Source organism: Cervus canadensis, chromosome 16 (assembly GCF_019320065.1).
Source record: "Cervus canadensis isolate Bull #8, Minnesota chromosome 16, ASM1932006v1, whole genome shotgun sequence".
Taxonomy (NCBI): domain Eukaryota; kingdom Metazoa; phylum Chordata; class Mammalia; order Artiodactyla; family Cervidae; genus Cervus; species Cervus canadensis.
The window spans coordinates 54,301,521-54,321,421 of NC_057401.1; the positions used below are offsets into that span (position 1 = coordinate 54,301,521).

General features: G+C 44.2%; 1 protein-coding gene and 1 long non-coding RNA gene across 4 annotated transcripts in view; one reads left to right on the forward strand and one right to left on the reverse strand.

Annotated features, from left to right (window-relative positions):
- Positions 1-5,077, reverse strand: part of FBXL7 (F-box and leucine rich repeat protein 7) — a 421,061-nt gene extending 415,984 nt beyond the window's left edge. Inside the window, exon 1 of the mRNA XM_043489231.1 lies at positions 4,894-5,077. Coding sequence (XP_043345166.1) covers positions 4,894-4,930 — 37 coding nt within the window. The 5' untranslated portion in view covers positions 4,931-5,077. The remainder of the gene's footprint in view (positions 1-4,893) is intronic.
- A 536-nt stretch (positions 5,078-5,613) lies between these two features.
- Positions 5,614-19,901, forward strand: part of LOC122454624 — a 61,971-nt gene continuing 47,683 nt past the window's right edge. For all 3 annotated transcript variants that reach the window (XR_006273455.1, XR_006273454.1, XR_006273456.1), the window contains exons 1-2: positions 5,614-5,838; positions 7,560-7,661. This is a non-coding gene — a long non-coding RNA (uncharacterized LOC122454624). The remainder of the gene's footprint in view (positions 5,839-7,559; positions 7,662-19,901) is intronic.

Consider the following 19,901-nt stretch of genomic DNA (forward strand, 5'->3'; position numbering starts at 1 on the left):
CCACCTCCACTAGCTGTAGGACCTTGGGAAAATGATGGTCCTCTCTGAACTGTGTTTCCTCATCAGTCAAATGGAGATATAGGAATGCCTGTCCCATAGAATCATGGTAAGAATGACACGATTCAGTGTATATGAAGAACTTAAGGATCATGCTTGGACAAAGCAAGAGCTCAAAAAATGTCACCTGCCATTATTTTTCCAGTAGTCACGTACAATTGTGAGAGCTAGACCATAAAGAAGACTGAGTGTCAAAGAACTGATAGTTTTGAATTGTGGTGCTGGAAAAGACTTGAGAGTCCCTTGGACAGCAAGAGATCAAACCAGTCAATCCCAAAGGAAATCAACCCTGAATATCCATCAGAAGGACTGTTGCTGAAGCTGAAGCTCTAATACTTTGACCACCTGATGCAGAGAGTCAACTCAATGGAAAAGACCCTGATGCTGGGAAAGATTGAAGGCAAAAGGAGAGGGGATGACAGAGGATCCGATGGCTAGATAGCATCACCGACTCAATGGACATGAATTTGAGCAAACTCATGCTCAAATAGTGAGCAGATAGTAGAAGACAGAGGAGCCCAGTGTGCTGCCGTCCAGGGGGTCGCAAAGAGACAGACACAGCTTACTAACTGAACAGCAGCAGCCATCATTATTATTTCAAGATATGTTCCCCAAAGCGGTGAGGGACTGGTAAGGATTTATGTTCCCCGGCAACTTGCCCTCCTCACATCTGAAGAGCGCAGATCTGAGATGGTGAAAAGGGATTCAGGACGTTGATGAAGCCGCAGAGCTACCCAGGTCAAGCCCATCACAAGACCTCATCAGCGCCAATTCAAAGACATGCAGGAGTTTACAAAGGAGCTGTTAACAGTGTGAGGATGACAGACTCAGCCCTGCTGGAGCAGAATAAACATTAACAATGAAACCACCAAGTAAGTGAGGGTGAGGCTGGAAACCTTAAAAGGCAGGAAAGCAGCTTCTCTCTGGCTACTTGAAGGGAGAGATTTGTTTATTTGGTTTAACTGGAGTCAAAGCTAATGGTTCTAATGGTTTGAATCACCCCAAATTATTCTCCAGATTTCCACACATGGGCTGTAACTTAAACTTTATGAAAGAAGATAAAGAAAATCAGTCTCCCATAAAAAGAGTTTACCAGAACATACTAATCATTTAGACACTCGCTTATATTTCTAGAAAGCTGAAGATCAGAAACTGTGTGGTAACATTTTCCTGGAGCAAATTCTAAGTCTGCCTGAAGCCTGGGAATTAAATCATTAATCTGAACATTCACTAAGTCTGTAGGAAAACAAAACACTGGAAACACCCAATATTGATAAGCACATCACCTTTAATCTCAGAATTAAAAGCAGAGACTGTCTGAGTTAAGAGAGAAAGTGGGAATGAGTGAGAAAGACCGAGATGAGGGTAAAGGGGATGACAAAAGGGAAAGGAATATTTACTGATTTCAGGACTATAATGCCATCCCTGGGGGCTCAGATGATAAAAAACTGCCTGCAATCTAGGAGAACCTGGGTTCAATCCCCAGGTTGGGATGAGCCCCTGGAGAAGGGAATGTCTACCCACTCCAGTATTCTTGCCTGGAGAATTCCATGGACAGAGAAACCTGGCGGCTTACAGTCCGTGGGGTTGCAAAGAGTCGGACATAACTGAGTAACTAACACTTATTAGGGCAGTCATACTCATTATAACATGTCTTCCCAAAGTGGTCCATTAAAGCATTATGTGAACAAACTAAAATGAAGGACTACATGCTCAAGGGTGATTACGACAAATAATGCCAAAAAAAAAAAAAAATTTTTTTTTCTCTCTTCACTCTATAGAATAAAGACCTTAAGCCTTGGGGACAACTAATCAAAGTCTGGTAGCTAAGCTGAAGCTGGAGTCAAATTTCCAGACTCCCAAATCAATGCTTTGCATTCCATACAAGAACTGCCTCGAGCTCTAACATGCATGTGATAAATGATTCAGATTCTGCCTTTCTGACAAGCTCCCAGGTGATACTGATGCTACAGGACCTGGGAGGTCACAGAAATAGGAAGCCTCTCACCCACTGCACCTGCTAAGGTTAAGTTTTGGGAATATTTTTTAAAATATCTTTTAAAAAGATATTTTTCTAGGAGCAGGACAAAGTGAAATTACAGATGAAATATTGAGGTTTTAAAGGTTCTAATAATTCACAATATTTCTAAAATTTAAGGGTCATGTACATGGTGGTGTCAACTCCAGTAGTAAACAAAATACATTGAAGTTGCAAATTTTTAAAGCATACACAAACACCAACACTTCAGAGTTGAGGGATCTCTCATTGAGCCATTCTATGCACATTCACTGATAATTTAAAATATACCACGCCTAAACTGCACCATGGGCTTCCCAGATGGCTCAGCAGTAAAGAGTCCTCCTGCCAATGCAGGAGGCAAGAGTTCAATCCCTGGGTCAGGAAGACTCCCCTGGAGAAGGAAATGGCAATTCACTCCACTATTCTTGCCTGAGAAATCCCATGGACAGAGGAACCTGGCAGGCTACAGTCTCTGGGGTCACAGTCAGAAGAACTGACACTTAGTGACCGAGCACAGATGCAAACAGCACTCTAGCAGTGAAACTGCCCAGTCTCAGTCTCCTTAGGTAATAGAAATACTGTGACTAGGGATCGCTTTAACTTTCTTTAAAATTGGATGTTTCAGATAAGAAAGATGGCATTAACACACCAAATTCCCACAGGCTTATTTGCATAGACTTTACCATCAAATAGCATAATGTAATAAAGTTGACCAAACTCAATTACATATATATTTAACCTATAATACATTACATATATTATAATGATATATATTAGGGGGGTGTTAAAGTGTAACTGGGCAGAGAAACAACTTTTGAAAAGCTCTTCTTATTCTAACTCTCTATCCCCCTTCACCCCACCCCACCCCCATCTATCACAGAAGAATCTGGATGCATTTGAAGAGAGTTGATGAACACTGAACACAATGTGTCCCTCCAGCCAAAACTCAGTTACCTCCCAAAGCTTCCTATTGGTCCCCTTGAATCAGCTGAACTCAAGAGGTTTTTTTTCCTATAAAAAGTCCACTGTGTATCTAAATCGGATTCCAGTAAAAATTTCACTTCAGCTCAAGTGAAAATGCAGAGGTAGCAGTTAGGAATAACAGCTGGAGAACATTAGTTTTCTGTCTCTCCTTTTCTCTCCCAAGGGTTGAAAACTCCACTGTTCAGACAGGAAGTAGTCACACACCACACACTGCACAATAGGAGAACGCTGGGATGGAAGAACAAGTTGCAGAGGATTAGAAAGAGTGTGAGGGGTTTTGTTTAAGAACACAGAGCCGCAGCTCTGAGTTCCTCTCCAGGTATCGGACCCCCCAACCCCAGTGTTCAAGTAAAGTAATGGGTACACACCCAGAACTGACAAACACACATTTCATTCCCTGAAAGCTTTTTAATAACTCAAGTGGAAGGAGGCTTAATCTTTCATTTTTCCACCATTTTTTAAAACATTAACTTCACGAGGTTTTGGGGGGTGGCCAAGATTCTCCAATAATCTTTTCTGGCCTAATTTCACGGTTGGCTATCTTAAAAGACCACCTTTCAACTTCCTTTTAAAAAAAGAAAGAAAGAAAGAAATTGTCGGGGGGGAGGGGGGAATTTCTCTCGCTTAACTGTACAGAATAAAGAAATCTACATATTTCATATATATGTGGAATTCAACACATGATGCCCTGGAAAAAGAATGATTTAAACAAAAGGTTTTTGTGGATACGGTTTTCTTAGGGTCGGTTTCTGCTGTAATTTCACAAAGCTGCTGAGAAGGAACACAGTCCCGAGCAAGGGGGAGAGGCATCCACCTTCCGTGGCCAGAGCGCCTCAAGTTTTGAATTGAATGATCGGAGTTTCTCTAACACCACATGCTGAATAGCCATTCTGCATTCCTAGCAGTCTGCAGGCGCGGGACCCCGCTTCTAACCGCCGGTCCTCTGGGGGCGGGCTGTAAAACCGACCCCGTCTCTTGCACTCCCCTCCAGCCAAGTTCACGAAAGACAAACCTTCCTAACTTCAGAACTGCAGGGAAAAGCCTCTGCAGTATGCATATCAGGGGCAACGCAGTTAATCAACCGGGTTCCAACACTACGGTTTTATGCAAAGAGGGGGAGGAGGGGCGAGGGAGAAGCCAACCCACACATCCATCACACTTTAAGGAGTAGGTGGAGTTTAAAGTTTCCCCAACTTCCAAGTTCCCACTTGACAGGCAATATTTCTGTGCAATTTCCAGCCCCATGTAACAGACGGTCCTTTGCCCGTCTCGAGCCCCGGGAGAGCCCAGATCAAACCCCCCCAGCCACGCCTGGCTTCGCATGGCCCCTAGGTGGTCAGTTTCACGAAGCTGTCAGCTCTCGGGAGCAGTGAGCAGAGAATGGAAACTTAACTTCTTCCAGAAGTTTTCCCTGCTACAGGAGAGTCCAAGTGACTGGTGCACAAAGGCCTGGGAAAGTTTTCCCTGCGTTGTTTCTCAGAACCGTCTTCCGCCAGCTGCCAAACTCTCCAACCTAAACCCCAGATGCCCCAGGGAAGGGAAGTTAAGGCACAGCCGTTTCGCCACAGGCAGAAGGGCCACGCGAACCGTCGCACGGACAACCTGTGAAGTTGCTTAGAGAGTCCCCCGCCGTGAGAAAGCACCCGCGGGGCGCCCGAGCACTCTGTGCCGAAGGGGAAGGTGATGGCCCAGACAGGGTGCCCAATGGGGGTGCGCCCCGACACCACCGGGCGTGCGAGAACCTTCCTTCCCAGATGCGAAGGCGAGGGGAAAGGAGATGGGGGGGCGGGGTGGGGCGCGATCGGGAGTGTGAGGACGGACGGCCCACTCACCCTCGCTGCCGTACTGTTTGCCATTGTTCGCGCCCATCCTGCCGCCGTCATGCCCGCCGTCTCCCCGGACACTCCATAACTGGGGCGCACCGCCTGCGCGCTCCGCCAGAGGAAAGCCCGCCCGACGGGACCGTTAGCTGCGCATACCCCACGCGCCGGGACCGATCTCCGGCCGGGGCGGCCCCCGGCACTCCGGTGGGCGGTGGGGGTGGGCTCGGTCCCCTCCTGGCAATCCCCCGACTGCGCCGGGTGGGGACCCGGGGACGGCCGCCGCCCTTAGAATCCGCGTTCGGGGCCGGCGGGCGCAGCGCCGCGGAGAGCCCGCGCCCCAAGGCCGCCCAGAGGCTCGCCGCGCCGCCGCCGCCGGGTCCCCATCCGCCCGCCCCGATCCCCCCGGCGGCGGGCGCTGAGCCGAGCGGCGCGGGCGGCTGGGGCTCCCGGGCTCTGCCGCCTCCTCCGGGCGCCCCCTGCGCACCCGCGGCTTCCCCCGGGGAGGGCTAGGCGGCCACTTGTTGCGGGTGCCCCGAGCGAGCAAAAGACTCGCGGCCCGGCGCGGCTCGCCCAAGGGCCGGACTTTTGTTAGCGCCAGGCGCCTCCTCTCGCCGCCCAGCGTCAATCACAGCTGGAGCCCCGGGGAGGAAGGCCGGCCCGGAGATGCGCGGCCTTTTAAAGGGGCAGCGCGCCTTTTCGGGGCTCCGGCTCCACGCCCCAGCCCGGGCGCAGGCCCTGCGCGCCGCCCGCGAACTGCTGCGGGGAGCGAAGGAAGGCGCGCTCTTGGCTCAGTTTGACTATTGTTCTTTTCCCGGCTGGGTCCCTAATGAGTAAGATGAGCTTCCGGGTGTCGTTTGAAATCCCTTGGGTCTGCCTGCAGATAAGGCCTGAGTTAGGTGTGGTGGCATTCCGAATCAACACGCGTTGGAGGCTGATTCTGTCCGGCAGCTCCAGGTATTCGTGCCGGCCTCCTCTTGGTGCTCCCACGTTCGGGTCTGAGGCGGGAAACGAGGAGCGAGGCAGGCAAAACTTGAAGGGGAACTTAGCAGGGAGTCAGTGCAGAGCCAAAGACATTCCTCGCCCCGGTGCGGGAGGTTTCCTGGCTCAGAACTTTTAAGAGCTTCTGAGCCAGGAAGTGTGTTCCCCCACTTCCACCCTCCCGTTCCTATGATTTTTTTTTTTTTTTCTTCCTTGTGGTTGGTGTTACCCTTTGTTTTATACATTACAACCTCTTTTGGAAATTTCTATGGCACTTCTAGAGTCTTAAAATGGCCTTTTGGTGTTCACTCCTTTAAATGGAAAAAGGAAATTCTTCTTAATGTTTTATTCCCTTTCCATATAAATACCTAGAGTTTTATAACATTGCATCTTAGTAATGACCTGGGCATTCACAGTGTAAATTATTTTCTACGGAGGCAGGCACGCAGCACAGTTTCTCTGTATAAGTGTTGGATGTTTTAAATTAAACTTACATAGTGATACATATAATATATAAGCATTTATGATACCTGAATGGAAGTCCAGCGTTTTCGTAATTACCTTTTTCCTAGAAGACTTGCGACCTCGTGCAGAAATTGTTAGTGACTTGATCTTCCATAGATTCTTTTCGGGTAATTTCCTTTCATTTACTACAATTTTCATTCTTAAGGATAAGCAAAAATATCATGTTTCCAAATTTTAAAATCTCGATTTATTGTTCCAGAGAGATCATGTTTTGAAGGAAAAATAAATTCATCTATTTTCAAGCACAGAACTAAATAATTGTACCAATCACATTTCAACTGTTCTGTTGCAGGAAGGGGGACCCTTTCCAGGGCCCAAAACTGGGCTCTTGTCTAACACTCGGAAATGAATTGTCCGAGGTGCTGACGAAGCAAGAGATTTTACTGGGAAAGGGCACCCGGGTGGAGAGCAGTAGGGTAGGGGAACCCAGGAAGAACAGCTCTGTCACGTGGCTCCCTGTTTCGTGGGGATGGGATTAGTTTCCGGGTTGTCTTTAGCCAATCATTCTGACTCAGAGTCCTTCCTGGTGATACAGGCCTCCTTCAGCCAAGATGGATGCCAGCGAGGATTCTGGGAGGTGGTGGGACATGTGGTGTCTCCTTTTGACCTTTCCGGAACTCTTCCGGTTGGTGGTGGCTTATTAGTTCCCTGTTCCTTACAGGACCTCCTGTCCTAAAACAACCCATGCAAATAGTTACTATGGTGCCTGGCCAGAGTGGGTGATTTCGGTCAGTGTGCTTCCCCTAACAGTTCCAGTTCAAAGAGATCAAGAACTGTATTTCATCTTTTCATATATATAATCTAGCACATTGTCTGGCCAATAATATGTGTTTCCCATGTCTGTTGAGTTAAATTAAAAACTTATATCACAGGCCCTGTATAGGAAATGAGTGTGTCAAAAATGTGGAAGAGTCATATGGGTTTTCAGAGACTCTGCCTGAAAATATAAACTCAAACTAGAAATGAATGTGTCCACGTTGTCTTCATCTAGAATGGGACTCTGCTCGCCTGGTCCCTGTGATTTTTCATAATCTTGTAGGGACTGCCCTGGATCTATCTCTGGATCAGATCATTTTGGGAAGCTTTATTGGCAGCAAATCCTCTATAAGCAGTGGAATGATGGATGCTTCTCTTGATATTCTGTGTTGAGTTCACAACTTGCTCTCTTATAGGCTGTTATCTCCCGCCCTCTTCTGAGGTCTACACATTTCAGGAAAGTGATCCTAGAAGAAACTGAAGCTCCAGCAGTTTGAATGCCTAGAGTCACCTCCATGGTAAGTGCCAGATGAATGCAGGTTCTCATTCCTCTCCTCCCCATTCCTCTACTTCTCTTAAACTGGTCATTATTCAACTCGGGAGGCTCTGTCCCCCCTTTTGGTTAAGTCACCTTCTAGGATCTTTATATATCAGAGCAAAGCTAACATTGAAAAGTAAATTGTAGTGACTAACCACATTTCATTTCAGTTCAGTCCAGTTCAATCGCTCAGTCGTGTCCGACTCTTTGCAACCCCATGAATCGCAGCACGCCAGGCCTCCCTGTCCATCACCAACTCCTGGAGTTTACTCAAACCCATGTCCATCAAGTCGGTGATGCCATCCAGACATCTCATCCTCTGTCATCCCCTTCTCCTCCTGCCCCCAATCCCTCCCAGCATCAGGGTCTTTTCCAGTGAGTCAACTCTTCACATGAGGTGGCCAAAGTACTGGAGTTTCAGCTTCAGCATCAGTCCTTCCAATGAACACCCAGGACTGATCTCCTTCAGGATGGACTGGTTGGATCTCCTTGCAGTCCAAGACTCTCAAGAGTCTTCTCCAACACCACAGTTCAAAAGCATCAATTTTTCGGTGCTCACCTTTCTTCACAGTCCAACTCTCACATCCATACATGACCACTGGAAAAACCATAGCCTTGACTAGACTGACCTTTGTCGGCAAAGTAATGTCTCTGCTTTTTAATATGCTATCTAGGTTGGTCATCACTTTCCTTCCAAGGAGGAAGCATCTTTTAATTTCATGGCTGCAGTCACCATCTGCAGTGATTTTGGAGCCCCAAAAAATAAAGTCTGACACTGTTTCCACTGTCTCCCCATCTATGTCCCATGAAGTGATGGGGCCAGATGCCGTGTTCTTAGTTTTCTGAAGGTTGAGCTTTAAGCCAACTTTTTCACTCTCCTCTTTCACTTTCATCAAGAGGCTTTTTAGTTCACCTTCACTTTCTGCCATAAGGGTGGTGTCATCTGCACATCTGAGGTTATTGATATTTTTCCCAGCAATCTTGATTCCAGCTTGTGCTTCTTCCAGCCCAGTGTTTCTCATGATGTACACTGCATATAAGTTAAATAAGCAGGGTGACAATATCCAGCCTTGACGTACTCCTTTTCCTATTTGGAACCAGTCTGTTGTTCCATGTCCAGTTCTAACTGTTGCTTCCTGACCTGCATACAGGTTTATCAAGAGGCAAGTCAGGTGGTCTGGTATGCCCATCTCTTTCAGAATTTTCCACAGTTTATTGTGATCCACACAGTCGAAGGCTTTGGCATAGTCAATAAAGCAGAAATAGATGTTTTTCTGGAACTGTCTTGCTTTTACGATGATCCAGCGGATGTTGGCAATTTGATCTCTGGTTCCTCTGCCTTTACCAAAACCAGCTTGAACATCTGGAAGTTCACAGAACCACATTTACCTCCTCTGAAATTAAACTCTGAATACTTTCATAGCTCTATTGCCAGCCATGGAGGGAAAGAGAAACAATCCAGTATAAACAAAATAGAGGACTTCCCTGGTGGCTCAATGGTAAAGAGTCTGCCTGCTAATGCAAGAGACACTGGTTCGATCCCTGGTCTGGGAGGATCCTACATGCCTCGGAGCAACTAAGCCCAGGTGCCACAACTATTGATGCTGTGCCCTGGAGCCCAGGAGCCGCAACTACCGAAGCCCTCAAGCCCTAGGGCCCGTGCTCCACAACAAGAGCAGCCACCGCCGTGAGAAGCCCTCACACCTAGAGAATAACCCCCACTCGTCACTTTCTTTCTAGAAAGAAAAGCCCTACTTCTGCTGAAAGTAAAGGTGCATTCACATGTGCCTATGGTTTACATTTCAAAACTAAGATACTGTATACATGTACAACTTTAGAAAAGAATTCCTACCTTTTTGCCCAGCTGCCAAACAGAAACCCCCACCTTTCAAGCTTCTTCAGAAAAAAAATAGTGGGTTTTTCATCAATGGGTTCTCAATAACTAGCACAGCTTCTAACCCAGAGTACTCACTCAGTAAAATCCTGCAGAAGAAATGAATGTTGAACAAAGACGTAAAATGATTTAACTATTGTTCCACTTTCTCTCCCTGCCTTTTTTAAGAAGCCACAGTCACCGAAAGTCTTTAAAAATAAGTAAGCATTCTAAGCTTCCCAGGTGGCTCAGTGGTAAAGAATTTGTCTGCCAGTGAGGGAGACACAGGAGACTGGTTTGATCCCTGTGTCAGGAAGATCCCCTGGAGGAAGAAATGGCAACCCCCTCCAGTATTCTTGCCTGGGAAATCCCAAGGACAGAGGAGCCTGGCGGGCTACAGTCTGTGGTGTTGCGAAGAGTCAGACATGATTGACTGACTGAGCATGCAAAGAAGCTTCCTAAGTCACCCCAAAACTGAATAATAATGTACCGGGCACTGTTTTGTTTTGTTTTGTTTCCCCACACAGTACTTTTCCTCTTTGCTCTGGAAATATCAGTTCCTGTCCTTTGGGAAACTTTCACCCGTATTCCAACCCTGGGCTTGCCAGTTATAGTGGTGGTGGTCAACGTCATGGTTAAGTGGGGGTCCAGAATCAGACTGACCCCATCAGACATCCACATCCCCGTGCCCCCTAGCAGTAAAGGGCCAGCAAGTGCCTCTCCTGCTCCTTAGGTGGTATCAGGGCAGATAGTCAGGACTATCATCCAGGAGTCTAGGGCCACCCCCACCACAGTGCAGTGTCCTTGGAAGGAAAGCTATGACAAACCTAGTCAATGTATTAAAAGCAAAGACATCACTTTGTCGACAAAGGTCTATGTAATCAAAGCTATGGTATTTCCAATTGTCATGTATGGATGTGAGAGCTGAACCATACAGAAGGCTGAGCACCGAAGAATTGACACTTTTGAACTGGAGCATATTCTTAAGAATCCTTTAGACAGCAAGGAGCTCAAACGAGTCAATCCTAAAGAAAATCAGCCTTGAATACTCATTGGAAGAACTGATGCTGAAGCACCAATCCTTCGGCCATGTGTTGTGAAGAGCCAGCTCATTGAAAAAGACCCTGATAGTGGGAAAGATTGAAGACCAAAGAAAGGATGAGATGGTTAGATAGCATCACCAACTCAATGGACATGAATCTGAGCAAACTGTGGGAGACAGTGGAGGATAGAAAAGCCTCATGTGCTGCGGTACATGTGGCCACAAAGAGCCAGACACGACTGAGTGACTGACAAGCAGCTAAAACCTCCCAAATTCTTGAAATGGCAAATTTATAAAAATGGAAAACAGATTCATGGCTGAATGGTTAAGGTGATTCTGAATAAAAGGGGAACATGAGGGATTGTCATGGTGCGGAAAGTGTTCTGTATCTTGACTTTAGCCATATAGGCATCTTGGTTCTGTTGTTGTACTACAGTTTTGCCGAAATCTTATCATTGGAGGAAGCTAGATTGGGGTAAATGCGATCCTTTTGTGTTATTCATTGGAAATGCAGATAAAACTGCAATTATTTCAACATCAAAAGTTTTAAGTTGAAAAAAGAAGCCCTTTGACCACAAGATTTCTGTGTATTCTTTCTGTCCTATCATTTATAACACCTCCCACTTCTTCATCCACATATGGGAGAGCCAGAACCGTAATGATCACTGATCTCTTAGTGTTAATTGGATTTACATCTGTGTCTACTCAGCACTGAGTAATTTAGGCAAAGAAGCCTAAAATGGTTCATACCCTAAACTTTGGATTTGGGAATATCAGAGTTAAAAGACTCCACTGATGAAAGGAACTGGCCAATTGCTAAATTAGTAAATTGTCCAGTGACCTTGCCTTTTGTTGACCTGATACAAAAAGAAAAACATAAAAGTAGAGAAATCTAAATGTCAATTAATATTCACATTTTTGTTTCTATTTTTCAGTAGCTAACTCAGTGACCTTTGAGCTACTTTAAGAAATATTGATAAATCCATACTCTGAGTAATGGGAATATATTCTTTTCTAATAGTATATTTTTAGAGTATTGAATCCAAAATCTAGCTTGATTTAAAACACCATGTGTCCATGCGTGCTAAGTCACTTCAGTTGTGTCCGATTCTTTGCAACCTTATGTACCATAGCCACCAGGCTTCACTGTCCATGGGGATTCTCCAGGCAAGAATACTGGAGTGGGTTGCCAGGCCCTCCTCCAGGGGATTTTTCCCTCCCAGGAATCGAACCCCTGTTTCTTGTGTACAATTCTGCATTGACAGCTGGTTTTTTTTTACTGCTGGCACCACCTGGGAATCCCTTACAATACCACAGGAGTCTGTTTTTACTGGAGGTGGAGCCCCAGAAGATCAAGTTAATCTTCTCTGTGCACTTGGCCCTGGGAACAGACAGACTGCCAGAGCCCTGTGGAGCCATGGGGCCAGGAACCAATCAATGCACCTCTTTCCCTCAACTGGAGTGTTGGTTACAAGCTTGCAAAGGGTCACATCATTGCTGTAAGTCTCCTTGGAAATACTGGAGAGAAAATGAATCTTCCCATGAAACCCATTTTGGGGGAAACTTTCAAAGCTGCACTCCCTGAGATAAAAAAAATACTGAGAATGATCATAATAAATACCTGTCTTTAAAAGGAAGAAATGAGTTTTCTTTTAAAGTTTATTTTAAAACTTTAAATAAACTAGAGTTTATTTAAACTGGAGTTTATTCAATTTATATTAACTTTTCTCCCCTTGTTAGCACACTAGGTTGCCTTCAAAAAACTAAATCACTTGCTCATCTTTATTTTCCTATTTTAGATTATGGGTGGATTTGCATATTGTTACTGCAATTATGGTGGAAGGTGGCAACTCAGTTCTAAAATAGGCTTGTGGTTGAAATACATGTATTAACTAAAAGAGGAAATACTGTTAATTATTATGTTTATTACCAAAATATGAAGTTGGATTCTTGACAAAACAAATACTTGTTTCAGATAGAAAATCATGGTAAAAATAAAGATTATTATGCCCACCCTAGAACATTTAATATAAGTATTTTTACTTAAACTATAATATTAGAGAAGAAAAAAAGAACATGCATTAATTTTAACACTGTGCTGTTTTGAATTAAGTATTTTGCACGTCTCTCTTAATGTCTGTAATTAACTTAGTACTTCTGGACTTAACTTTATCAAGATGACTACTGAGGCTCAGAGAAGTGGAGAAAATCCTAAAATGATGCACAGCAAGATTAGAACTGAGATCAATTTGCAAGGGCTGTGATATTGCTCCCTATTTTCTGCCACCAATGTCATGCCATCACAGGCCACCCTAGATTTGGACCAAGCCTGGCTTTCAGCAGAGATACTATGTGTTTAACTTAGAGTGAAAAATCTTTTGAAACCTGCAAAATTTAATTAGACATGTATTCGCTATGCCACTTGAATGTTCACCATAGTCATAATGACTAGTGGTTAGGTATTTTAGATAAATAATTTAGATATCATCATCATTATAAAGTAAATAGATTGCTTAATAGAATAGGCACTTTATATAGGACTCTTGGAATTCTATCTGCTCACATAAGTTCACTTTACAGCTCTGGGAAACAAAATAGCCCTTTGCTCTAATTCAAAATATTACAGTACTCACATACTCTACCAAACCATTGCACCTCACTCTGAATTACATTTAGCATGCAATTCCCTATTTGTCCTTTATCAGGCAACTATCCTATAGGAGGTAAATCACATGAGACCGCACAGTAGCCCAAACCAGGATTATATGGTTAGCTCAGAGTGTTATAGCAGTCAACCAAGTCCTAACATATTTCATTATCTGGCTTCTTAGAACACAGCAGAGTAGAAGCAAGGCATTAGAAGAAATAATGCTCAACCTATTTGAGAAACTACAAAAAGTTATGGCTTCTTAAAAGTAGGGTAATGAGAAAAATCTCTAAAGGGAAGATAGAAAAACTGAACAAAGGAAAACATAAGCAAGACACAAATGAAAGACTCAGGGTGATATAAGCATAGGTTATTGTCTTATGTGGGGTAATATTGTTGTTGTTTAGTTCCTGAGTCATGTCCAGCTCTTCTGCAACCCCGTGGTCTGTAGCCCACCAGGCCCCTCTGTCCATGGGGATTCTCCAGGCAAGAATGCTGGAGTGAGTTGCCATTTCCTTCTCTAGGGGATCTTCCAGGTATTGAACCTGTGTCTCCTGTGTTGGCAGACAGATTCACTCATGCCAATTGGGGAGCCCCCTAAGGTAATATTAGCACCTGTAGTAAATAAATTTCCAAGTTTTAGTAACAGCACATGTAACTAGTCCACTGGAGATTTTGCACCACACAGTGATTCAGGGATCCAGGCTTCTTCTGTCTTATAGCTGCACCAGCCACAGCGTCATCTGCACACAGCTGGCTGAAGGGACAAAGAGTCAGTGGAAGTCCTGTCTCATCACCTCTGCTCACTTTTCCCTGATGAGAACAAGTTCAATGGCTTCATCTGGACATAAAGGAACCTGGGAAATGTAGTTTTTGGCTGACCTACTGTCCTAGCAACACCCCACACTGGGGAGGGGGAACAGTAATACTGGTGAACATGCATGTAGATTAACATTCTTGAGTAGCCCCTGAAGATAACTCTTTGTTGTTCAACAAGTAATGAACATAGCCACTACATGTCATACACTGGCCAGGTCACCCAACCCACATTTGCCCTTCCTTCTCCCTTGCCTTCTTCTTCTCTTTGAGTCAAAAGTTAAATCCCTCTGGGAATTCCCTGGTGATCGAGTGGCTAAGACTTTGCCTACCAACCAGAGAGGGGTGGGTTCCATCCTGTCAGGGAACTAAGATCCCACATGCCTTGGGGCCAAAAAACATTAAACAGGAGCAGTGTTGTAGCCAATTCAGTAAAGACTTTAAAAATGGTCCACATCTAAAAAAAGTAAAAGTGAAAGTTAAATACTTGTTTTCCCAGAACCCCCAGTAGTTAAGAATGGCCATATGGCCTTCCCTTGGCCAAAGAAATGTAAGCAAAATTCAGTAGGAGCACCTGGAATAGATTTTTGTCATGGAAATAAAATCCAGAGATAGTTCTGCCACTATTTCTTCCCTCTTCTTTCTTCAGCTCCACTGTTTTTTGAAACTGTGGCAGCATCTTGTGAATTTCAGGGAAATGTCAGGAGAATTGTAAGGATAATGACTTGGAGTCCAGAAGACACAGAACTTTTGAGGCAATGCCAGCAGCTTTCTACTTCCAAACTCCCAGGAATGGAAGGATAGACACTGTTACTTAAAGCCAACTGGATACCTAACAGATAGAACTTCCCTGGGGACTCAGTAGTAAAGAATCTGCCTGCAATGCAGGAGAACTGGGTTTGACCCTGGGTCAGGAAGATCCTCTGGAAGAGGAAATGGCTACCCCCTCCAGTATTCTTGCCTGGGAAATCCCATGGACAGAGGAGCCTGGTGGGCTGCACTCCATGGGGTTGCAAGGGTTGGACACAACTTAATAACTAAACAACTGACATACCTGAGATATAACATGTTTTGTTCATTAAGAAGGAAGAAAAAGTAGAAAATATAATATAATAATATTTCTGTCCTTATAATAATATTTCCATCTAATGTATACAAGATTGCTGGGAGAAATATCAATAACCTCAGATATGCAGATGACACCACTCTATGGCAGAAAGTGAAGAGGAACTAAAAAGCCTCTTGATGAAAGTGAAAGAGGAGAGTGAAAAAGTTGGCTTAAAGCTCAACATTCAGAAAACTAAGATCATGGCATCTGGTCCCATCACTTCATGGGAAATAGATGGGGAAACAGTGTCAGACTCTATTTTGGGGGCCTCCCAAATTAATGCAGATGGTGATTGCAGCCATGAAATTAAAAGACACTTACTCCTTGGAAAAATGATGACAACCTAGATAGCATATTAAAGATTGCTTAAAAAGGGGTTCCACTTGAGCTGAGCGCCAAAAAAATGATGCTTGGTTTAGAGAAGACTCTTGAGAGTCCCTGGACTGCAAGAATCCACCAGTCCATCCTAAAGGAGATCAGTCCTGGGTGTTCATTGGAAGGACTGATGCTGAAGCTGAAACTCCAGTACTTTGGCCACCTCATGTGAAGAGTTGACTCATTGGAAAAGACCCTGATGCTGGGAGGGATTGGGGGCAGGAGGAGAAGGGGATGACAGAGGATGAGATGTCTGGATGGCATCACCGACTTGATGGACATGGGTCTGAGTAAACTTCGGGAGTTGGTGATGGACAGGAAGGCCTGGCGTGCTGCGATTCATGGGGTCGCAAAGAGTCAGACACGACTGAGCGACTCAACTGAACTGAACTGAATGTATACTAAAATGCATGATGCTTAAATGAGAAATTTTAAATTATGTAGAAAACATACATAAACAAAACAGAAAATTTTCCACTGTACGTGCCCCTGAAAATGTCACTCTATTCATTTGCCATCATATCTGAATACACTGTTTTAGTGTATGAATTATGTACATTTATTCAACATGAAGAAATGCTATTTTCAGTGTCTTTATCAAGATTCAGTCAATTTAAACCTGAAATCTTATGTGGAAAAGTTGCAAAATAACAAAGGAATGTATCTTTCTCAACTATAGATATTATAAAACTTTCCTGAAATTCAGTGTGACTTTCTCGATCAATCCTAAAGGAAATCAGCATAAATATTCACTAGAAGGACTGATGCTAAAGCTGAAGCGCAGATCCTTTGGCCCCCTGATTCAAAGAGCTGACTCATTGGAAAAGACCCTGATGCTGGGAAAGATGGAGGGCAGGAGGAGAAGGGGATAATAGAGGATGAGATGGTTGGATGGTATCACCAACTCTGTGCACAATGAGCTTGAGGAAACTCTGGGAAACGGTAAAGGACAAAGAAGCCTGGGGTGCTGCAGTCCATGGGGTTGCAAAAAGTCAGAGATAACTTGGCGACTCAACAACAGCAGCAACAGATAATTTGTTTAAAGTGGAAACATGTGCATTGGTTCTCTGGCAGCAGCAAATTCCCTGATATAAACAGTTTTCACTTATGTCTCCTCTTTCTCTGCAAAACTCCAAGGACTTTCAGTATTGGTCAAGCTATTGCTCTTTCCCAGCTATAAGTGGGCACTTAGGGTGTGATTGGAAAGACTTTGTGACTTCATGTTTGTGATCTTTAGGGCTGTGAAAACTAGAATAACAGCCAATGGCCTTATAACTAGTAACCACAGCCCAGCTGCACAAAGTTTCAGGAGAGTCCAGTGTCACCTCAGCAGGAATTCGACACTGTTGCAAGTCCTAGAACTACTGCAGTGAATAAGGTAACAAGTCTCAGCTTTCACGGAGGTGGAGTCATTCATGGATTTTGTTGTTCAGTCACTCGGTCGTGTCCGTCTCTTTGCAGCCCCACGGACCGCAGCACGCCAGGCTCCTCTGTCCTTCACTATCTCCTATAGTTTGCTCAAACTCATGGCCATTGGGTCTTTGATGCCATCCAACCATCTCATCCTCTACCACCCCCTTCTCCTCCTGCCCTCAGTCCTTCTCAGCATCAGGGTCTTTTCCAGTGAGTCGGCTCTTCACGTCAGGTGGCCAAAGGATTGGAGCTTCAGCTTCAGCAACAGTTAGCGTTCGTTAGTGTTGGATCACCCTAATGTAGGCTTGTGGGTGAACCCTGCTTGGTGCCAGAATGCAGGTAAGTTTCAGGTTTCCCCCACAAGTCCCTCTGGAGCCCAGGCCAAAGGAAATGAGAGTCGCTAGTACACGCCCTTCTCATGGTGGGTCTCAGAACTCAGAAAGGTCAGGCCAAAACTTGCAAGAGTATTTTAAACTTTCACAAGCCTCAGAAACAAAAGTCGCTCAGCCAAGTCCAAACCCAATGGATGAGGGAGTGGCTTGGTTCACTTTGGTGCATTGCAAAGTCACATGACAGAAGCAGGAAGTGAGGAATTAAGAAAAAACATTCTAATCTACAGCAGCCAGGATGGAGAGAATGTTGTGAATAAATGGAAACTTGCCAGGTTTGCTGGAAAAGGAGCATAAGTCAGATTACACAGGGTTTTGTGAACATGATAATCATTTTGAACTTTATTTTAATTATAATGCAAATTGGGGAACCAATTTGATCTGACTGATGTTTTTCAGATCAGCAGGCTTTATGGTGAAGAACTGACAGATTGTAGAAGCCCAGGGATGTGCTAACAGGCATCTGCTGTAGAATAGGTGAGAGAAATTTGGCTGCTGTTAGCACAGTAGTGGGGGCTTCCCACTGCTTTTACTGGAGTATAGTTGATCTACAATGATGTGTTAGCTTCAGGGGTATTGCAAAGTGAATCAATTATACATTTACACATATCCACTCTTACCCATTCTTTCTGATATTAAGATGAGCTTGCTACCTGTTTGTCTCCAAGATTCTCAACCTCGATTCTTGACCTTGGCTCTTCACATTTTCAGTTCATGCATTCCTTACTTCTCCAGATCTAGGGTACCGCTCACTCCTCTGACACCGCATCTTCTGTGCCTTAGTCCCTTTCTTGTCTGGAGTCACCCTCTTCCTTTGTGGTCTGACATGTCCAGCTTTCAACAGTGATTATTTTTATCCTCTGTGGTTGGGGAAGGGAGGCTGCCGGCCCCAATGCTATCAAACTATCCCTCTGAATTTGTCTTGACTTCCTGCTCCCGGAGTTGCCACTTCACTTTTTAACTCTGAGATAACTGTGACTACCCCTGGGGCAGGCAGATCCATATTCATGGGGACAGACAACCAAGTGGTAGCATGGCATGACCTAGCACATCTTCCCACAGACCTGTAAGCCCCAGGGGGAGCACACCTCATGGATCTTCATCACAGTCTACAGGTTTAAAAGGGCTAAGACATTTCTCACAAACCCTTCCATTGTAAACTGGTAGGGGCTCCAAAGAGCTGGAAATTGCTACCTTCATCCTCCTGTGTTCCACAGATTTATTCCCAGGCACTTGGCTTACTTCATCTACCCAATACTTGTGCATCTCAGGAACTGTTTCTGTCAATTACCAAAGTTACTTAACATACATGTGATAATTCACAAAGCCACTTACTGACCCTCATAGTTTAATTATGGTTGTGTTTGGCTCCTCTGCAGAAGCTACTAAGCTTTGGCAGTTGGCCTACATGAATTCTTCAGTTAAGTATTTTTTATAATGTATACAAGGCAAGTTTGATTAAATATCTCTTAATGCCTTCAAATATTCACAAGTCTTGAAAAGTGAGTAAAGCCACTGTTTTTAAACTGTAGAAACATTCCTGTTTTCACATGAGTCCTGTTCCCATCCATCCCACCAACATTTGTTGCTGTCTTCTAATACACTATTAGCTAAATATTTGCATTCTCTAAACAAAATTTTAAAGCTCCAGTAAGTGTTTCAGTTTAGCCTGGCTCCAGTGTATCAGTGGGGTTTTCAATGTAGCAAAGCTATGAAATAGCAACAAAGTAATTCTGGTAAACTAACTAACTAGCTTGTTAAAAAGAGATACTACTTGCATTTTCTTTGCAAAGTGGTACCTTCTAGCTTTATCAAACACTATTTTCTATGATGTAAAGAGTTTTTCTTTTATTTTCCCCTAACTTTTCTCATGGACTCATAAAAAACACATATGAGGCACTTTAGAGGGATTTGAGGGTAAAGAAGTGTTAGTATATGAGGAAAGATTTGCTTCTATGAGTTCCATTTTTTAAATTGGCCTTCCCAGGTATAGTGCTAGTGGTAAAGAACCCACCTGCCAATGCAGAACACAAGAGACCCTGGTTCAATCCCTGGGTCGGGAAGATCCCCTGGAAAAGGAAGTGGCAACCCACTCCAGTATTCTTGCCTGAAAGTTCCATGGACTGAGGAGCCGGGTGGGGTGCAGTCCTGGGGGCTGCAAAGAGTCAAACATGAATGAGTGACTGAGCACATACTGTTTAGATTAGAAGCCATATGGATCACAGCCAAAGAACAGTTCCTCTCTGTCTCTTTTCCTCATTTCTACCTCCTAAAAACTTTCAAACCCCTGTACCTTCTTTACTTGAAGAATTTCTACTTATCATTCAAGGAACAGGTCTAATTATTTTTTTCATGTTGAGTGTATCAGTAACTTCCTTTCATGCCTCTTCTGCTCAGTCACTTATTTTTCTGTTTATATGATGTCTTCTGTGTATTACTACTTACCTTTTTTGTTGGTTATTTACATACATTTCTTCTAGATTCTGAGATTCTCAAGGGCAAAGATCCATTTTTTTAAAATATGTTCAGTCCATTATATCCAGCATACAATAAATAA